Source organism: Leiobunum rupestre, chromosome 2, assembly GCF_980474605.1.
Source record: "Leiobunum rupestre chromosome 2, qqLeiRupe1.1.hap1, whole genome shotgun sequence".
NCBI classification, from domain to species: Eukaryota; Metazoa; Arthropoda; class Arachnida; order Opiliones; family Sclerosomatidae; genus Leiobunum; species Leiobunum rupestre.
In genome coordinates this window covers 64,563,969-64,581,963 of record NC_143385.1, presented here as the reverse complement: position 1 = coordinate 64,581,963, position 17,995 = coordinate 64,563,969, and the positions used below count along the sequence as shown (strand labels likewise).

General features: G+C 31.9%; 1 protein-coding gene across 1 annotated transcript in view; it reads right to left on the bottom strand.

Moving 5' to 3' along the window:
- LOC149958747 (uncharacterized) overlaps positions 1–17,995 on the bottom strand; it is a 179,932-nt gene that overhangs the window by 17,554 nt on the left and 144,383 nt on the right. Inside the window, exon 3 of the mRNA XM_090166121.1 lies at positions 5,423–5,542. Coding sequence (XP_090022247.1) covers positions 5,423–5,542 — 120 coding nt within the window. The remainder of the gene's footprint in view (positions 1–5,422; positions 5,543–17,995) is intronic.

Sequence of the window (17,995 nt, the reverse complement as noted above, 5' to 3'; positions counted from 1 at the left end):
GCCTACTTTCAAATTCCCTGACTTTTCAAAAATTCTTAAAATTATCCGATATTTCCCTAACTTTGTAGGCCTACTTTCAAATTCCCTGACTTTTCAACAATTCTTAAAATTCCCCGATATTTCCCTAACTTTGTATGCCTACTTTCAAATTCCTGACTTTTGAAAAATTCTTAATACTCCCTGATATTTCCCTAACTTTGTAGGCCTACTTTCAAATTCCCTGACCTTTCAAAAATTCTTAAATTTTCCCGATATTTCCCTAACTTTGTAGGCCTACTTATTCCCTGACTTTTCAAAAATTATTAAAATTCCCCGATATTTCTCTAACTTTGTAGGCCTACTTTCAAATTCCTGACTTTTGAAAAATTCTTAATACTCCCTGATATTTCCCTAACTTTGTAGGCCTACTTTCAAATTCCCCGACTTTTCTAAGATTCTTAAAATTATCCGATATTTCCCTAACTTTGTAGGCCTACTTTCAAATTCCCTGACTTTTCAAAAATTCTTAAAATTATCCGATATTTCCCTAACTTTGTAGGCCTACTTTCAAATTCCCTGACTTTTCAACAATTCTTAAAATTCCCCGATATTTCCCTAACTTTGTAGGCCTACTTTCAAATTCCCCGACTTTTCTAAAATTCTTAAAATTATCCGATATTTCCCTAACTTTGTAGGCCTACTTTCAAATTCCCTGACTTTTCAAAAATTCTTAAAATTATCCGATATTTCCCTAACTTTGTAGGCCTACTTTCATATTCCTTGACTTTTAAAAAATTCTTAAAATTCTCCGATATTACCCTCACTTTGTAGGCCTACTTTCAAATTCCCTGACTTTTCAAAAATTCTTAAAATTCCCCGATATTTCCCTAACTTTGTAGGCCTACTTTCAAATTCCCTGACTTTTCAAAAATTCTTATTTTCCCACGATATTTCCCGAAACGTTTTTGGTCTAATTGCAGGTCTTTGGTTACATGTGATTGAAAACATGGTTGCCAACTGTTTTATTCTCAGATGGGGAGTTATTTTGTATGACAACAGACTAAATAGATACGTTCAAAAATATTTCTTTTATTTTTAATTTCATTTTTTTTATTCGATATATTATTATTTATATTATACACTTATGCTCTTATATAAAGGCGAAAAAACCGCCATCTACAATAAATGTTGTGAAACTAAAATTTAAGTTATTCCCGCCTTTCATTAAATTTTTATTAAAATTTGGCCAACCTTAAAAGTTAATTAAATTAAATTAATTAATTAAATATTCTACCAAATAAAGAAACAAAGACCATACGCAATTATTTTGGACGTGGCACTACAGCCGGTGTCCTAAACAAGTAGATCAAATTTCAATTTCAAATTGAAGTCTTTGTGAGTGTTTAATGAGGTGCTACTTCCGTTTACTATATTTAAATGCTCAAGCCTTAAATGACAATATTACCGGAAGTCACTAGGCCTGAAATATAACGATAAATCCAATGAGCTGCTTCACCTATTTCATAATTTCAAGTCGAGTTGCAACTCCTATTGTATATTTTAAAGTCGACTTTCTACTCCTATCGTATATTTTAAGGTCAACTTTCTACTCCTGTCGTATATTTTAAGGTCAACTTTCTACTCCGGTCGTATATTTTAAGGTAGACTTTCTACTCCTATCATATATTTTTAGGTCAACTTTCTACTCCTGTCGTATATTTTAAGGTAGACTTTCTATTCCAATCGTATATTTTCTACGTTATTCCTTCAAGCCTAGTTACTACTCCTATTGTATATTTACTACGTTATATCTTTACAATGTGACAAACTAACAGCGACATCTATCGGATCTATCGAGGACCTAATTAAACCACATACAAAAATTTCAGATTGTTCTCGTTAACCGATAAAATAAAACTATTATTGCTTTTACTGACAACTAAATCCCCGATAAAACCCTAGACGGTGTATTTACAGCGGTAATTCCCACTCCCTGATATTTCCCTAACTTTGTAGGCCTACTTTCAAATTCCCCGACTTTTCTAAGATTCTTAAAATTATCCGATATTTCCCTAACTTTGTAGGCCTACTTTCAAATTCCCTGACTTTTCAAAAATTCTTAAAATTATCCGATATTTCCCTAACTTTGTAGGCCTACTTTCAAATTCCCTGACTTTTCAACAATTCTTAAAATTCCCCGATATTTCCCTAACTTTGTAGGCCTACTTTCAAATTCCCCGACTTTTCTAAAATTCTTAAAATTATCCGATATTTCCCTAACTTTGTAGGCCTACTTTCAAATTCCCTGACTTTTCAAAAATTCTTAAAATTATCCGATATTTCCCTAACTTTGTAGGCCTACTTTCATATTCCTTGACTTTTAAAAAATTCTTAAAATTCTCCGATATTACCCTAACTTTGTATGCCTACTTTCAAATTCCTGACTTTTGAAAAATTCTTAATACTCCCTGATATTTCCCTAACTTTGTAGGCCTACTTTCAAATTCCCCGACTTTTCTAAGATTCTTAAAATTATCCGATATTTCCCTAACTTTGTAGGCCTACTTTCAAATTCCCTGACTTTTCAAAAATTCTTAAAATTATCCGATATTTCCCTAACTTTGTAGGCCTACTTTCAAATTCCCTGACTTTTCAACAATTCTTAAAATTCCCCGATATTTCCCTAACTTTGTATGCCTACTTTCAAATTCCTGACTTTTGAAAAATTCTTAATACTCCCTGATATTTCCCTAACTTTGTAGGCCTACTTTCAAATTCCCTGACCTTTCAAAAATTCTTAAATTTTCCCGATATTTCCCTAACTTTGTAGGCCTACTTATTCCCTGACTTTTCAAAAATTATTAAAATTCCCCGATATTTCTCTAACTTTGTAGGCCTACTTTCAAATTCCTGACTTTTGAAAAATTCTTAATACTCCCTGATATTTCCCTAACTTTGTAGGCCTACTTTCAAATTCCCCGACTTTTCTAAGATTCTTAAAATTATCCGATATTTCCCTAACTTTGTAGGCCTACTTTCAAATTCCCTGACTTTTCAAAAATTCTTATTTTCCCACGATATTTCCCGAAACGTTTTTGGTCTAATTGCAGGTCTTTGGTTACATGTGATTGAAAACATGGTTGCCAACTGTTTTATTCTCAGATGGGGAGTTATTTTGTATGACAACAGACTAAATAGATACGTTCAAAAATATTTCTTTTATTTTTAATTTCATTTTTTTTATTCGATATATTATTATTTATATTATACACTTATGCTCTTATATAAAGGCGAAAAAACCGCCATCTACAATAAATGTTGTGAAACTAAAATTTAAGTTATTCCCGCCTTTCATTAAATTTTTATTAAAATTTGGCCAACCTTAAAAGTTAATTAAATTAAATTAATTAATTAAATATTCTACCAAATAAAGAAACAAAGACCATACGCAATTATTTTGGACGTGGCACTACAGCCGGTGTCCTAAACAAGTAGATCAAATTTCAATTTCAAATTGAAGTCTTTGTGAGTGTTTAATGAGGTGCTACTTCCGTTTACTATATTTAAATGCTCAAGCCTTAAATGACAATATTACCGGAAGTCACTAGGCCTGAAATATAACGATAAATCCAATGAGCTGCTTCACCTATTTCATAATTTCAAGTCGAGTTGCAACTCCTATTGTATATTTTAAAGTCGACTTTCTACTCCTATCGTATATTTTAAGGTCAACTTTCTACTCCTGTCGTATATTTTAAGGTCAACTTTCTACTCCGGTCGTATATTTTAAGGTAGACTTTCTACTCCTATCATATATTTTTAGGTCAACTTTCTACTCCTGTCGTATATTTTAAGGTAGACTTTCTATTCCAATCGTATATTTTCTACGTTATTCCTTCAAGCCTAGTTACTACTCCTATTGTATATTTACTACGTTATATCTTTACAATGTGACAAACTAACAGCGACATCTATCGGATCTATCGAGGACCTAATTAAACCACATACAAAAATTTCAGATTGTTCTCGTTAACCGATAAAATAAAACTATTATTGCTTTTACTGACAACTAAATCCCCGATAAAACCCTAGACGGTGTATTTACAGCGGTAATTCCCACTACAAACAGTGCGAAATCCCCTAAAAAAAACCAACTGGGTAAACACTAAAGAGAGTAGGGTTCTAAAAATGCCGCGAAATACTTAACGGTCGAGCCTTAAAATGACCAATATATTATTCGAGAGTCTAGAGGGACTTGGCACAGCGGCGCGCGTTTGGTCATAAGCCTTGGTCAAACCAGAAAGTGAGCCTGTTTCTATGGAAACCCTTACATCTACCTCTCAAATCCCGCGGGCCACGGACTGAGAGATCAGGAACAAGGCTCCTCTTCCCTTCCAATAAGATATTGGCCTTTTAAATGAATAAACCGATCCCATCCTGTCATGGCGCCAAATAGCGACAGGAAGACACGAAGGTGGCGCCATCCCTACTTTAATTACGGTATTAATAATTAATAAAAACTTCCGGGACTGTGAGATCGGTCGTCTGCAAAGCAAAAATCACGTAACTGTTTTAGGCGGACATTTTGAATAACATTGTTTTCAATTTTTCAAAGAGCGCATATAATGAATTAAAGTTAACTCGCGACCGAAACGAGTCTAGGTGGCGTAACGGTGCCAGCTTCTCCGAGGTAGCGCCTATGATCTAGCGTCTGCTACGTTTTTTCTAAAAATAAACTTATCAAAATATAAGCAAACGATGCAAAATTTATATTAAAAAGCAAGTATCGTTATTTATAAAGTCAAATTAACGAATAACGATGAGGAAAAACTAATAGCGTTTGCTTTAACCGCTACCTATCTAGGTTTCAATGGCAAACCAAAGGGGGCGTAGCGATAGTTTTAGGTTGCGAATATATTCGCGAATATTTATAATTAGCCCTTTCAATTAACATAAGATCCACGCGAGAAGTTAATTATTTGCTACAACGGATTTGTGTATTTAAATGCTAAACCTTAGCAAATGAAAATCCGCCATATAATGAAATTCTCACGTTGGTCACCAGGTGGCTCTATGTAAACTGAAAACAAAAATAAAAAAATAAATAATTTCTTAGAGCTAAAAGAAACACGTAATTAAATTTACGTCGTTTTTGCACCAACGAAAATTGTGGTTCAGCAACGTATTGAGAGATGGCGCTAGTGTAATGACGAGTAATAACCGCGGGTGGAATCTCTAGTTTATTTATCCTCATCTAGTCAGTGAGATCGGTTGAATTCGTCGGGGGGAGGGTAGGTGGCGCTTTGAGCGTCCGATTTTTAATCGTTTCTGGGTCCGAGGAAAGGGACAAGAGGGCAATTCCTCAGGGATTATTCTCAGGGATTTGTGATTAAGCACGGCTTCGCGTGTTGTGTTAAAAGGAGAGAGAGAGAGTGCGACATACCAATGTGGTGGTCTTCGTGGGTTTGGCCGTTGTTGACTTCGCTTTCTAGTTGACTTATCACTCGCCGGGGGTCGCCCTGACCCGTATTTAGAACTAAGTAGGATACGAAAGGGTACTGGCCTGAAAATAAATTAAAAAAACGTATAAATTATTTACCTTTCGATACGAATTATTTTTAACGTTAAATATACCAAATTTGAAATTGTAAATATAGGTGGCGCTCAGAATTAGGTCGTGGCTTCAAGTTTAATACTTTGGCTAACTTTAGGAATAGTTAGTAAAAATAAAAAAATATTGTGAGACGTAAATTTGGATTTAATTATTTACGATTCAATACGAAATATTTTTAAACATAAATATACCAAATTTGAAATTGTAAATATAGGTGGCGTTCAGAATTAGGGCGTGGCTTCGAGTTAGTACTTTGGCTAATTTAATAAAAATATAAAACTATGTGAGACGTAAATTTGGATTTAATTATTTACGATTCAATACGAATTATTTTTAAACTAAAATATACCAAATTTGAAATTGTAAATATAGGTGGCGTTCAGAATTAGGGCGTGGCTTCGAGTTACTACTTTGGCTAATTTAATAAAAATATAAAACTATGTGAGACGTAAATTTGGATTTAATTATTTACGATTCAATACGAAATATTTTTAAACATAAATATACCAAATTTGAAATTGTAAATATAGGTGGCGTTCAGAATTAGGGCGTGGCTTCGAGTTACTACTTTGGCTAATTTAATAAAAATATAAAACTATGTGAGACGTAAATTTGGATTTAATTATTTACGATTCAATACGAAATATTTTTATACATAAATATACCAAATTTGAAATTGTAAATATAGGTGGCGCTCAGAATTAGGGCGTGGCTTCAACTTTAATACTTCGGCTAACTTTAGGAATAGTAAAAATTAAAAATTATTGTGAGACGTAAATTTGGATTTAATTATTTACGATTCAATACGAAATATTTTTAATCTTAAATAAACCCAATTCGAAATTGTAAATATAGGTGGCGTTCATAATTAGGGCGTGGCTTCGAGTTTAATACTTTGGCTAACTTTAGGAATAGTTAGTAAAAATTAAAAAATATTGTGAGACGTAAATTTTCAATAAGAAATATTTTTAACCTTAAATATACCAAATTTGAAATTGTAAATAAAGGTGGCGCTCAGAATTAGGGCGTGGCTTTGAGTTTAATACCATGGCTTGGGGTTTATCGTGAAAAAATAAAATGTATTTGCGATATGGGAAATAAAAGAAAATGAATTATTTTGAATTCTAGAACGCGCTCAGAGTTAGGGCGTGGTTTAAAGTTAAACATATTTCCGAGCGTAGACTGCTAGTAGATTGGAAATCGTTTTTGTATATTTTGCCTTGACACGATAACTACACTAGATTTTCTCAAAGTGGTAAAAAATTTAACAATAAATTAACCTTTCTTTGCAGTGTATTTAAAAAATATATACCTAAAACATTTATGTGTGGAAAGGCAAAATATTTTGTTTTAAAATAAATGACTTAGCATAAACTATTTTGTAAATTTAAAAATAAGCTACTTCTTCGTTTGGTTAAGATTAAAGTGTAGTATATTAAGCATCAGCTTTTAAAAGCCTTAAAATTGGTTGATTTCGATAGTCGGTGGGGGTATATTCCCTTCCCCCCTGGTGGAGACTAATTCCCCTAGGTCACAACTTATGTCGTCTGCTCAACCACTCTCCCAAGCTTAAGGGAAGAATACGGAGCAGACGACGTTATTACGTAGTGGAAAGCGAGTCTTCGCAAGATAGTGTAAACATATAGCGCCATCTACATCTAGAAAATCGAACCTAATGCTTTCAATTCGTCTTCTCTCTCATGGTTTAAGGCAGACGACATTATGACATAGTTCAAGTGAGTCTTCGCAAGCGACATCTACATTTATAAAATTGAACTAAATGCTTTGAATTTAGTTCGGAATTTAGTGGGGAAGCAATTTTTTATCTATCGATTTATACGGTACATATTTACTCAACCCAATTGTACGTATCGTAAATTATATAATAAACAGGTAAAGCTACCCCTCTAAAACGTGAGCTGTATGTAGACGTATAACAATATAATTTAAAATAACTTAAAAATACAATTTAATATTTTCATAATATATAACAATATAATTTAAAATAACTTAAAAATACAATTTAATATTTTCATAATATAACAATATAATTTAAAATAACTTAAAAAACAATTTAATATTTTCATAATATAACAATATAATTTAAAATAACTTAAAAATACAATTTAATATTTTCATAATATAACAATATAATTTAAAATAATTTAAAAATACAATTTAAAAATTTAATAATATAACAATAATAAATAATTATATTTTTCAAAATTATGTCATGAATGATATTTTTAAAATGGGGATAGCGAAATGTAAAATATTATCTAATAATAATAATTGAATTTCTTAAGCCTAACGAAAGAAATATACAATAAAACACCAACTCTCCTTTTCGCAGTTTCGCCAATATTTCGGAAACATTTCAGTTCTTGTCTAATAAATCAGGCATATTAACAAGGGCACTAGAGATCACGGAAAGTGGCGGATGAAAAGAATCAACGAGGCCATAAATCAAGGCTTGTCTTCCGCCATTGAGAGGGGAGAGTCATTAACACTTTCCCGCGCGCCATCTTGCGATTGCGGGGAAAGTGGACAAATCGTTAGGCTTAGCGACACATAATGCTCCCGAGGCTTAAAAAAAAACAGTAATAAAAACTGATTCTATCGTGTTGCAAAGGAAAAATATCATACGATGAAAAGCGTTCTTTTTTTGGGTGAACACGCGTTAAATTATTCTAAAATTGTGTTTTCTTGGTGATATTTAATAATTTGGAAAAAAAAAGAAGAAATTTGATAATGTTGATGCGAATAAAGCTACATGAAGGCTTTACGCAACTTCTTATGTGTTGAAAACTACAATTTCTTAATTTTTAATCAAATACTAATTTAATTTGGAATTCTAGTAATATGGTATTTAATTAAATACGAGTTTAATTTGGATTTCTTATCATATGATATGTAATCAAATACTAGTTTAATTTGTAATACTAATAATATGGTATGTAATCAAATACTAGTTTAATTTGGAATTCTATTTGATCAACTAGGGATTTGAATAATTCTAACCAATGTTATTGGACAACTAATAGTTTATAAAATAATGATCAAATGGTATATGATCAACTACTGCCAGGGCTATTCAACTTTCGGACGTTTGACTAGGGAAGCTTTTGAGAGGCCGCCTCCAAGTCAGATTTAATTTCCCCAAATTCCTTGTCTCTACTATCGTTATTCCACAGGATAGCCATCTTGATTATTTAAATTGAGTAAAAGAGCCATGGTTTTAAATAAATAAATATTTATTTATTATTAAAATTATAAAATCCGACCTCCTAAAATTTAATAACCATGCTACTGCAGGGAGTAACAACTAGATCGAAAAATCGTCTGCTTCCATGTTTTTGGTGGATCACCTTATTTAACGTTTCTGCCACCAGGTTTAACAGAAGCTAGATATGATTGGCTTTACATGGTTACGTTAAAACCGAGGGGCTGATCACTCCGCGTAATCGGTGTACAGAGCCGTACCTTTGACTGTACTAATGGGATTACGCGTAATCTTTGAAGTCCCTGCCTTTGGCAGTGCTAATCTAAGCGTAATCCGGTGTACAGACTTTCTAAGAGTGGTTAGCCCCTCGGTTAAAACAAGTGACTCACAAAAATCTTATGGGGATTATAGGAGATTTGTAGCCGATTTATAGGATATTATTGGAGATATTATTTTCAATAAGATAAATTCCTTTAAAATTACAGGAAAATATAGGTTTCAAGTACTTATGAAGTGAAATTCCAGGGTTTTTAAAGATAATCTGGTTGAGTGAGCGAAGATTTCAAATATTTCTAAAATTAATTCTAACTTTGTTGATTTTGATATCAAAAGACATAATTGCAACGGGTGATGCCCAAAAAATTACACAAATAAATAGTTTAATTATACGAAGTTATAGGAACAAATTGAAAATATAGTAAAAATTAAAAATATGAGTCGTGCAGGTCAACCATACTAGTTTAAAACTGAATGACCTTGAACCATGTCTTCAAGGTCATTCAAAAACAATCTCGAAAAGCGTTGGGTTTCCGGATTTGGTTCCATATTATTAGTTCAAATAACTTTGATTTGACCAATCAGAAGCCGATAAATTGAAGTTTTGCGAGAAAGAATAATTAATGTCTTCCGTGACGTTTCAATTGAAATGTAGAACAACACTATGAACTTCGTCGTTAAACGAGCTCAAGCCTGTATCGTAGCTGACGGTGGCATAATTGAACCGTTGTAAACTTTTCCGTATTTATTTAATTTAGTCACATTAAAACTAATCTGATTATTTTATTATCAAACACTGAATTCATTAACGTTCAATTTATCGGCTTCTGATTGGTCAAATTTGGTCAAATCAAAGATTATTGAACTAATAATATGGCGAGCAACAACTTACTAATTGGAACCAAATTCGTAAACCCAACGGTTATCGAGTTAGTGTTCGAATGACCTTGAAGACAAAGTTCAAGGTCATTCAATTTTACACTAGTAAATGTCCCCCTGCACGAGGAATGTACCATATAAATTTGAAATTAAACAAAAAAAAACGTTTTTCATTTATTGATAATTTTTCGTTTTTTAGTGGACACCCTGTATAATGGAATAATGTGAAAAGAAAAGAATGGAAAAGCACGTAAGAAAGCCCAAAGCTTGTTAGGAAGGAAGAACCCCACACTAGCCGGAAGAGGAACAGAGGGACACACAAATTAGCGACATCTATGGTCCGTATCGATACGAGCGATATACAAGCAACGTCAATAAGCGACCCCTATCGGCGCTGTACAGATGCAGGTGGCCTTTTCAAAATTGCCCCGAACGAAAAAAAAAGCGACAACGAGCAATGCAAGTCAATTCCAGGCCATTACGGGAATATATTGATTTCAGAAGTCCGTCGGGAAATACCGAAACTGAAACTCATTGGAATTCCGTACGTTACAACTCATTATGCCCGCGGAACGACGAATTAAAAAAAAAGATAGCCAAGGCTTAGGCGGGGGGGGGGGGGGACACCTAGCCGAGGCTTAACAGGGGGGGGGGGAATCTAACCGAGGCTTAGGTACTGGGTATGTTTTAGACTTATAAAAAGTAATTTTTGTATGTTCGGATGAAATTGACAATTTCTTTCTTTTTGACAATGTAAAAATCCTTTTCGCATCAACCGATAGGCTTCGAGATGAGGAAAAAATAGCGCCATCTGCTGTTATATCTGAAAACTACATTGGTGACGAAATAGTGGACGATTTTGGGGTTTAAATCTTTTTATACCTGACAACTAAATGTGTGAGGAAATAGCAGACGATTTTTGGATTTTAATACTTTTATGTCCGCCAACTAAATGTATTAATAATAATAATAGTAATAATAATAATAATAATCAGCTAGGCTAATATCCAAGGCACCACCTTAGGCCTAAGTCATCAAGCGACTATCGTATTTCAAGAAAAATATAACTTCATTTTACCAGAAGTAATCATCAACTTTAAAAATCAAAAGGTGCTATTTTATCGCGGAATGATACACCGCTTCACGGCACAAAATTCACCGCGTAACTACTTCACCAAACAAATTATAAAATGTGCAAATTGCTTTGCGTAGGGATATTTAATTATTTATAAACCATATTTTTTCGGATAAAATAGATTTAGTAAATTTTATTGTCTTGGTTTTATAACCATGAATTTCCTATTTTTCCGAAACATATTTTGAAAAATCAGCAGGGGCCTGCGAAAGTAATGTAAGAAACGCATTTATATACTTCTGATTCTACGTATTAATTGTTCCCTAAAAAAATCAAACTTGACACAATCGCAAATTACCCCTAAATATATCTAGGGAAACGTTAAACCTAAAAGCAAGAAAAATGAATTTCAAAACTATTATTTTCCAATAAATATCGTTATTTCCGTCATCTAAAATCCACTAAATAAAATAAGACCTAACTAAGGCTTAGAAGGTCTTCTGCCAAGGCTTAGCGAAAAAAAAAACGGGTATATCGTAAGCTAAGCATGACCGTTTAAGGCGTATAAAAAGTTATTTTTGGAAAGATAGAGTGAAATTGGGTCCATTTTTTACGGCGGAGGTAGGGGGCAGGTGGCGCTGTCCAACTTACGAGCCTCTACGGGGACGCGATAAATAAGTTACGCTAAGCCTTTGAGAGAGAGAGTGACCTGGCTATTGATTTGCTGTCTGCAATGGGATTTATACATTTCCTCGCTGGCATCTTTTGGCGCGGCCGAAGATTTACACGAAGAGTTTTGTAAAATTATGCCGAGTCACGTCAGCCATTCTGTGTCTCGAGGAAATTAGTGACAGACGCCCATCTAGGACCGAGGCTTCGCGAATTTATCTTCCTATTTTGCCATCCGGATTTGTAAATATGACCGCCGTAAATAACGAAATATTTCGAGATTTGACAGGAACATTGACTTCGTTTCGAGGCGGGCTTATATTCCAACTACATTCCAGATCTTCGAGTCAAGGGCTTAAAGGTAATATAACCTCTTGTATTTCTGTCCGACCCTCAAGGGTTCCAATATTGCCCGTTCCCTCCTGCGGCGCCGCTTGTTGCGGAGGTCATTCCCAAAATTGTCTGGATCTTCAAAATAAAGAATACTTTGGAGGTTATGTTCCCTTTAAAGAATGAATTTCTTTATTTCAACCATCATAAGTAACATAATAAAAATAAGTATGTCCATTAGGAAAAATTAACACCGAACTGATTTTCAGAGCTTTTACGCGATCGTGGTTTAGTTCTCAGCACAGAGCCCCCTCGTGCCAATAGTGCTCAAAATATATAGGAATTATAGGTAAAATTTTCAAAATTATAGGATTAAAATTTTCAAAATTATAGGTTTAAAATTTCAAAATTATAGAATAAATTTTTTCAAAATAATAGGATATAAATTTCAAAATTATAGGATTAAAATTATAAGATTAAAATTTCAAAATTATAGGATATTTTTTTTCCAAATAGGATATAAATTTCAAAATTTTAGGATAATTATTTTAAAATTATAAGATTAAAATTTTCAAAATTATAAGATTAAAATTTTCAAAATTATAAAGATTAAAATTTTCAAAATTATAAGATTAAAATTTTCAAAATTATAAAGATTAAAATTTTCAAAATTATAAGACTAAAATTTTCAAAATTATAAGATTAAAATTTTTTAAATTTTCAAAATTAAAGGATAATTTTTTCAAAATTATAGGATTCAAATTTTCAAAATTATAAGATTAAAATTTCAAAATTATAGGATAATTTTTCCAAAATAATAGGATATAAATTTCAAAATTATAGGATAAAAATTTTAAAATTATAGGATACAAATTTTAAAATTATAGGATCAAAATTTCAAAACTATAAGATACAAATTTCAAGATTCTAGGAAATAATTTATAAGATACAAATTTCTAGATTCTAGGAAATAAATTATAAGATAAAAATTTCAAGATTTTAGGATAAACATTTTAAAATTATAAGATTCAATTCTGTAGGGTTTAAATATAGGAATAAGCAAGTTTTGAAGCGTGTATTTAAAATGAGTCAAAACAGATAAGAAAAGAAATTAATATTTTAAAATTGTATCAGTTGGGTTTTAATCTAAAATGTTAAAAATAAAGGAAATATAGGATAAAATATGGAATTATAGGATTTTGTAGAACCACTTCAGAATTATAGGATTCAAAATGGAATTATAGGATTTTATAGAACCATTTCGGAATATATGAAAATATAGGATAAGAAATGGAATTGTATGATTTTTATAGGATCATTTCAGAATTATTGGAAAATATATGATAAGAAATGGATTTGTATGATTTTTATATGACCATTTCATAATTATTCGCTAATTTTTTCATCCTTCATAATTATTGGAAAATATATAATAAAAAATGGAATTATAGATAATATAGGATCATTTCAGAATTATAGGGAAATATAGGAAAATTTCAGAATTATAGGGAAATATAGGACCCTTTCAGAATTATAGGGAAATATAGCACCCTTTCAGAATTATAGTGAAATATAGGATCATATCAAAATTATATGGAAATATAGGATCATTTTAAAATTATAGGGAAATATAGGGTAATTTTTGAGAATTTAAGGGAAATATGTAGGATCATTTCAGAATTATAGGGAAGTATAGGAAAGTTTCATAATTATAATGAAATATAGGATATATCAGAATTATAGGAAAATATATGAGGGTCATTCCATGTCAAATGTCCCATTTTTGAAAAAAATGCCCCACGGCACCATGCGCTATTTCGACGAAAATTTACACGTTAGTAATTTAAATAGTTTTAGTGGGAAATCCAAATTTTTAGCCCTAAATTCATTGAAGTTTTTAAAATATGATTTTTTTAAACATTTATGCATTAAGTGTTCATTTTCAAAACGCCGAAAGTTCCGGTATTTTCGTACACATAATTAGAGTTAGTCCTATAAAACGTTTTACGCTATAAATATGGGTAGTAGAGAGTAAGTAGGATAAATTTTATTCAATTTGCTCAATTAGTGTTTAAATTGAAAATTGTTGAAAACGTCGATTTTTACTCGAATGTCGCTAACTGAGGTAAACTAAAAAGGTTTCTGTCGCGAAAGTATTAAATCTGAAATAAATATTGATAATTATAATAAGTAACATGGACCCAATAAACACGAAAATAACGTTGAAAAAATTCTCGGAAATTTAGTTTCTGAAATATAGCTACTTGAACCGATCCATTTTCTGAAAAACTGCAAAACATGGTAGTGTTTTAGGGGGAATTACGGTATAAAGGACAAAAATATACAGAAAACTAATAGTACCGTTAGAAAGCTGAGATTTCAAGCTACCAAATGCATAAATAAAAAAAATGTATATGAGAGACCTTCAACCCAAAAAATAACATTAAACAATATCCTATTTTATCTTAAAAACAAATGTTATTTTACATTTTATAATTTAGAACAAAAAACTTTAGAGCAAAATATTTTTATTTTTGTTTGGTTTTTGGGTGTTCTATTATAACTATCATATGTAACATAATTTCTCATAAGTATGCCACTGTCCCTTTATTCCATTCAAAAATCTTCACTAATGGTTTGTTTCACCACGAACCAGTAAAAAGGTGGACTACGTTAGATTTTACCTTTTTATTCATCCTAGTAATTTTGGGAGTCACACTATTGGCTAGTAACATATTTATTTAAGCCAATGGAAAACCTCTAAATTGAGAAGGAATTTTTTTGCGTTGGAATTTTAGTCAGCCAAATGTAGCTTCATTGAAATTTATAAACTCGCTCGGTTTGTGGGGATGAAGTTAAATTATGAGTAGTTTAGAAAAATAAAAGGTTTGGGGAAAATGACCAATAACTGATCGCTTTCCGAAAATGGAACAAGTCGTCGAAGTGGGATATTCCACCAGGGCTTTTAAGACCCATACCAAGCTTAGAAGAGTTAGGCCTAGGCTCAAAAGATGCGCCAGAAAAGCTCAACCTGAATTTCAACTATTTTTTCAATAAACCTGCTTCTTTTATTTGACATAGCAAATTTATTTTAGAACCTCAGTCTCCGAAAACTTTATTAATTGCATTAACAGCACTTGACAGTATACTGTAGTTCATTTTAGCTCCTAAGCCTTGGTTGTTCAAATCGGTTTGTTTACTAAAATGATGGCCGTCAGTTTATCAGAAGTAGAGCTAATTGAGCGACGGCATAATCAGCATTTGAGATTCGATGACGTCAAATATTACATCAAATATGACGTCAAATATTACGTAGGGTACGGCTGACGCAATATCTGTGAAACAAACCGTTAGTGAAGTAATAGAGCTAATGACATACTTATGAGTAATCATGTTACATATGTTACTATGGATAAATACTTAAATAATTAAACAAGAAATACAAATTTTCTCTGCGAAATTTTTATCAAAACAATGAAAAAAAAAATTATTTTCCAACGTTTTTCAGGAGCAAAATTTTCTTGTTACCTAATTTGCTAAGAACGTACGTTTTACCATCTGAACATATTTCAGGTTTTACTACTGTTATTATATTTTGAAACGGCACCCAACATACGTCTTTTCTTCTTGGCCAATAAAGCATGGTGCGATCGAGTACCGGGAATTGTTTTTACTCCGATATATCTTTCGTTGAGGCCAAAGTTTTCCACTTGTTTATCAACGTCTTTTTTAGAGACGTAAATAAATTGAACATTGGTCACATTTTGAACGCACCAGGCATACATCTCTTCTGGTTTTGGTATTTGGTTTGTTTTCTTCGACTCCAAACTGGCCTTAGCCACGAGTCTTTTCACTGTCCCACCAATTCCATGCTTTTCTTCCGATAAATTAATATGAACTTGAGATCAAACGGATATCTGAGGATTAATTTGCGACAAGAGTTGTCCTGATTCAAACGAAGAATGCGTGCCAGGAACATTTATTGCATGTACATATGACGAAGATTGGTACATTGGGAACATTGTAAAATGCTGCGAAGAAGAAAAAGACGTATCTGTTAGTTTCTTGCGTAGAAAAGATCTTAAGCTTTCTTGGCCAAGAAGAGAAGACGTATATTGGGTGCCGTTTCAAAATATAATATAGTAGTAAAACCTGAAATATGTTCAGATGGTAAAACGTACGTTCTTAGCAAATTAGGTAACAAGAAAATTTTGCTCCTGAAAGACGTTGGAAAATAATTTTTTTTCATTGTTTTGATCAAAATTTCGCAGATAAATTTTTTATTTCTTGTTTAGTTCCTTAATTATTTAAGTATTTATCCATAGTAATAAAATAAAAACCAAACAAAAATGAAAATATTTTTCTCTAAAGTTTTTTGTTCTGTATTATAAAATGTAAAATAACATTTGTTTTTAAGATAAAATAGCATATTTTTAATGTTATTTTTTGGGTTGAAGGTCTCTCATATACATCTTTTTTATTTATGCATTTGGTAGCTTGAAATCTCAGCTTTCTAACGGTACTATTATTTTTCTGTATATTTTTGTCCTTTATACCGTAATTCCCCCTAAAACACTACCATGTTTTGCAGTTTTTCAAAAAATGGATCGGTTCAAGTAGCTATATTTCAGAAACTAAATTTCCGAGAATTTTTTCAACGTTATTTTCGTGTTTATTGGGTCCATTTTACTTATTATAATTATCAATATTTATTATAGATTTAATACTTTCGCGCCAGAAACCTTTTTAGTTTACCTCAGTTAGCGACATTCGAGTAAAAATCGACGTTTTCAACAATTTTTAATTTAAACACTAATTGAACAAATTGAATAAAATTTATCCTACTTACTCTCTACTACCCATATTTATAGCGTAAAACGTTTTATAGGACTAACTCTAATTATGTGTACGAAAATACCGGAACTTTCGGCGTTTTGAAAATGAACACTTAATGCATAAATGTTTAAAAAAATCATATTTTAAAAACTTCAATGAATTTAGGGCTAACAATTTGGATTTCCCACTAAAACTATTTAAATTACTAACGTGTAAATTTTCGTCGAAATCGCGCATGGTGCCGTGGGGCATTTTTTTCAAAAACGGGACATTTGACATGGAATGACCCATGAGCATTTCAGAATTATAGGGAAATGTAGGAAAATTTCAGAATTATAGGGAAATATAGGACCCTTTCAGAATTATAGGGAAATGTAGGAAAATTTCAGAATTATAGGGAAGTATAGGATCATTTCAGAATTATAGGGAAATATAGGACCCTTTCAGAATTATAGGGAAATGTAGGAAAATTTCAGAATTATAGGGAAGTATAGGATCATTTCAGAATTATAGGGAAATGTAGGACCCTTTCAGAATTATAGGGAAATGTAGGAAAATTTCAGAATTATAGGGAAGTATAGGATCATTTCAGAATTATAGGGAAATGTAGGACCCTTTCAGAATTATAGGGAAATGTAGGAAAATTTCAGAATTATAGGGAAGTATAGGATCATTTCAGAATTATAGGGAAATGTAGGAAAATTTCAGAATAATAGGGAAATAAAGGACCATTTCAGAATTATATTGAAATATAGGAATTATAGGATCTCTGGAAGAACGGCTAGTGACTAAATATGCCCAAGGATAAATATATTACTACCAAGGACGATAACGCGCTATTAATTTTGGGTGCAAGTCCAAAGTCGGAGCGTGGCGAGAATGTCAGCGTCGAAAAAAGGTTCGGTCGGAAATTAGCATTGAAACAATAGAAAGTGTCATACATATTGTTATTATATTACTTATGCTATCATGAACAGTGAACTGCATTAGGTAGTCTGTCCTCAGTCGCGGGGCTGGGACTAGGGCCTACTTTGATTCAAAATGGTTCTGATGGTCAACGTTTAGAATTTAATTTGTTTAAATTTAATACTCATCTTTTCAATTGAACAAAAAT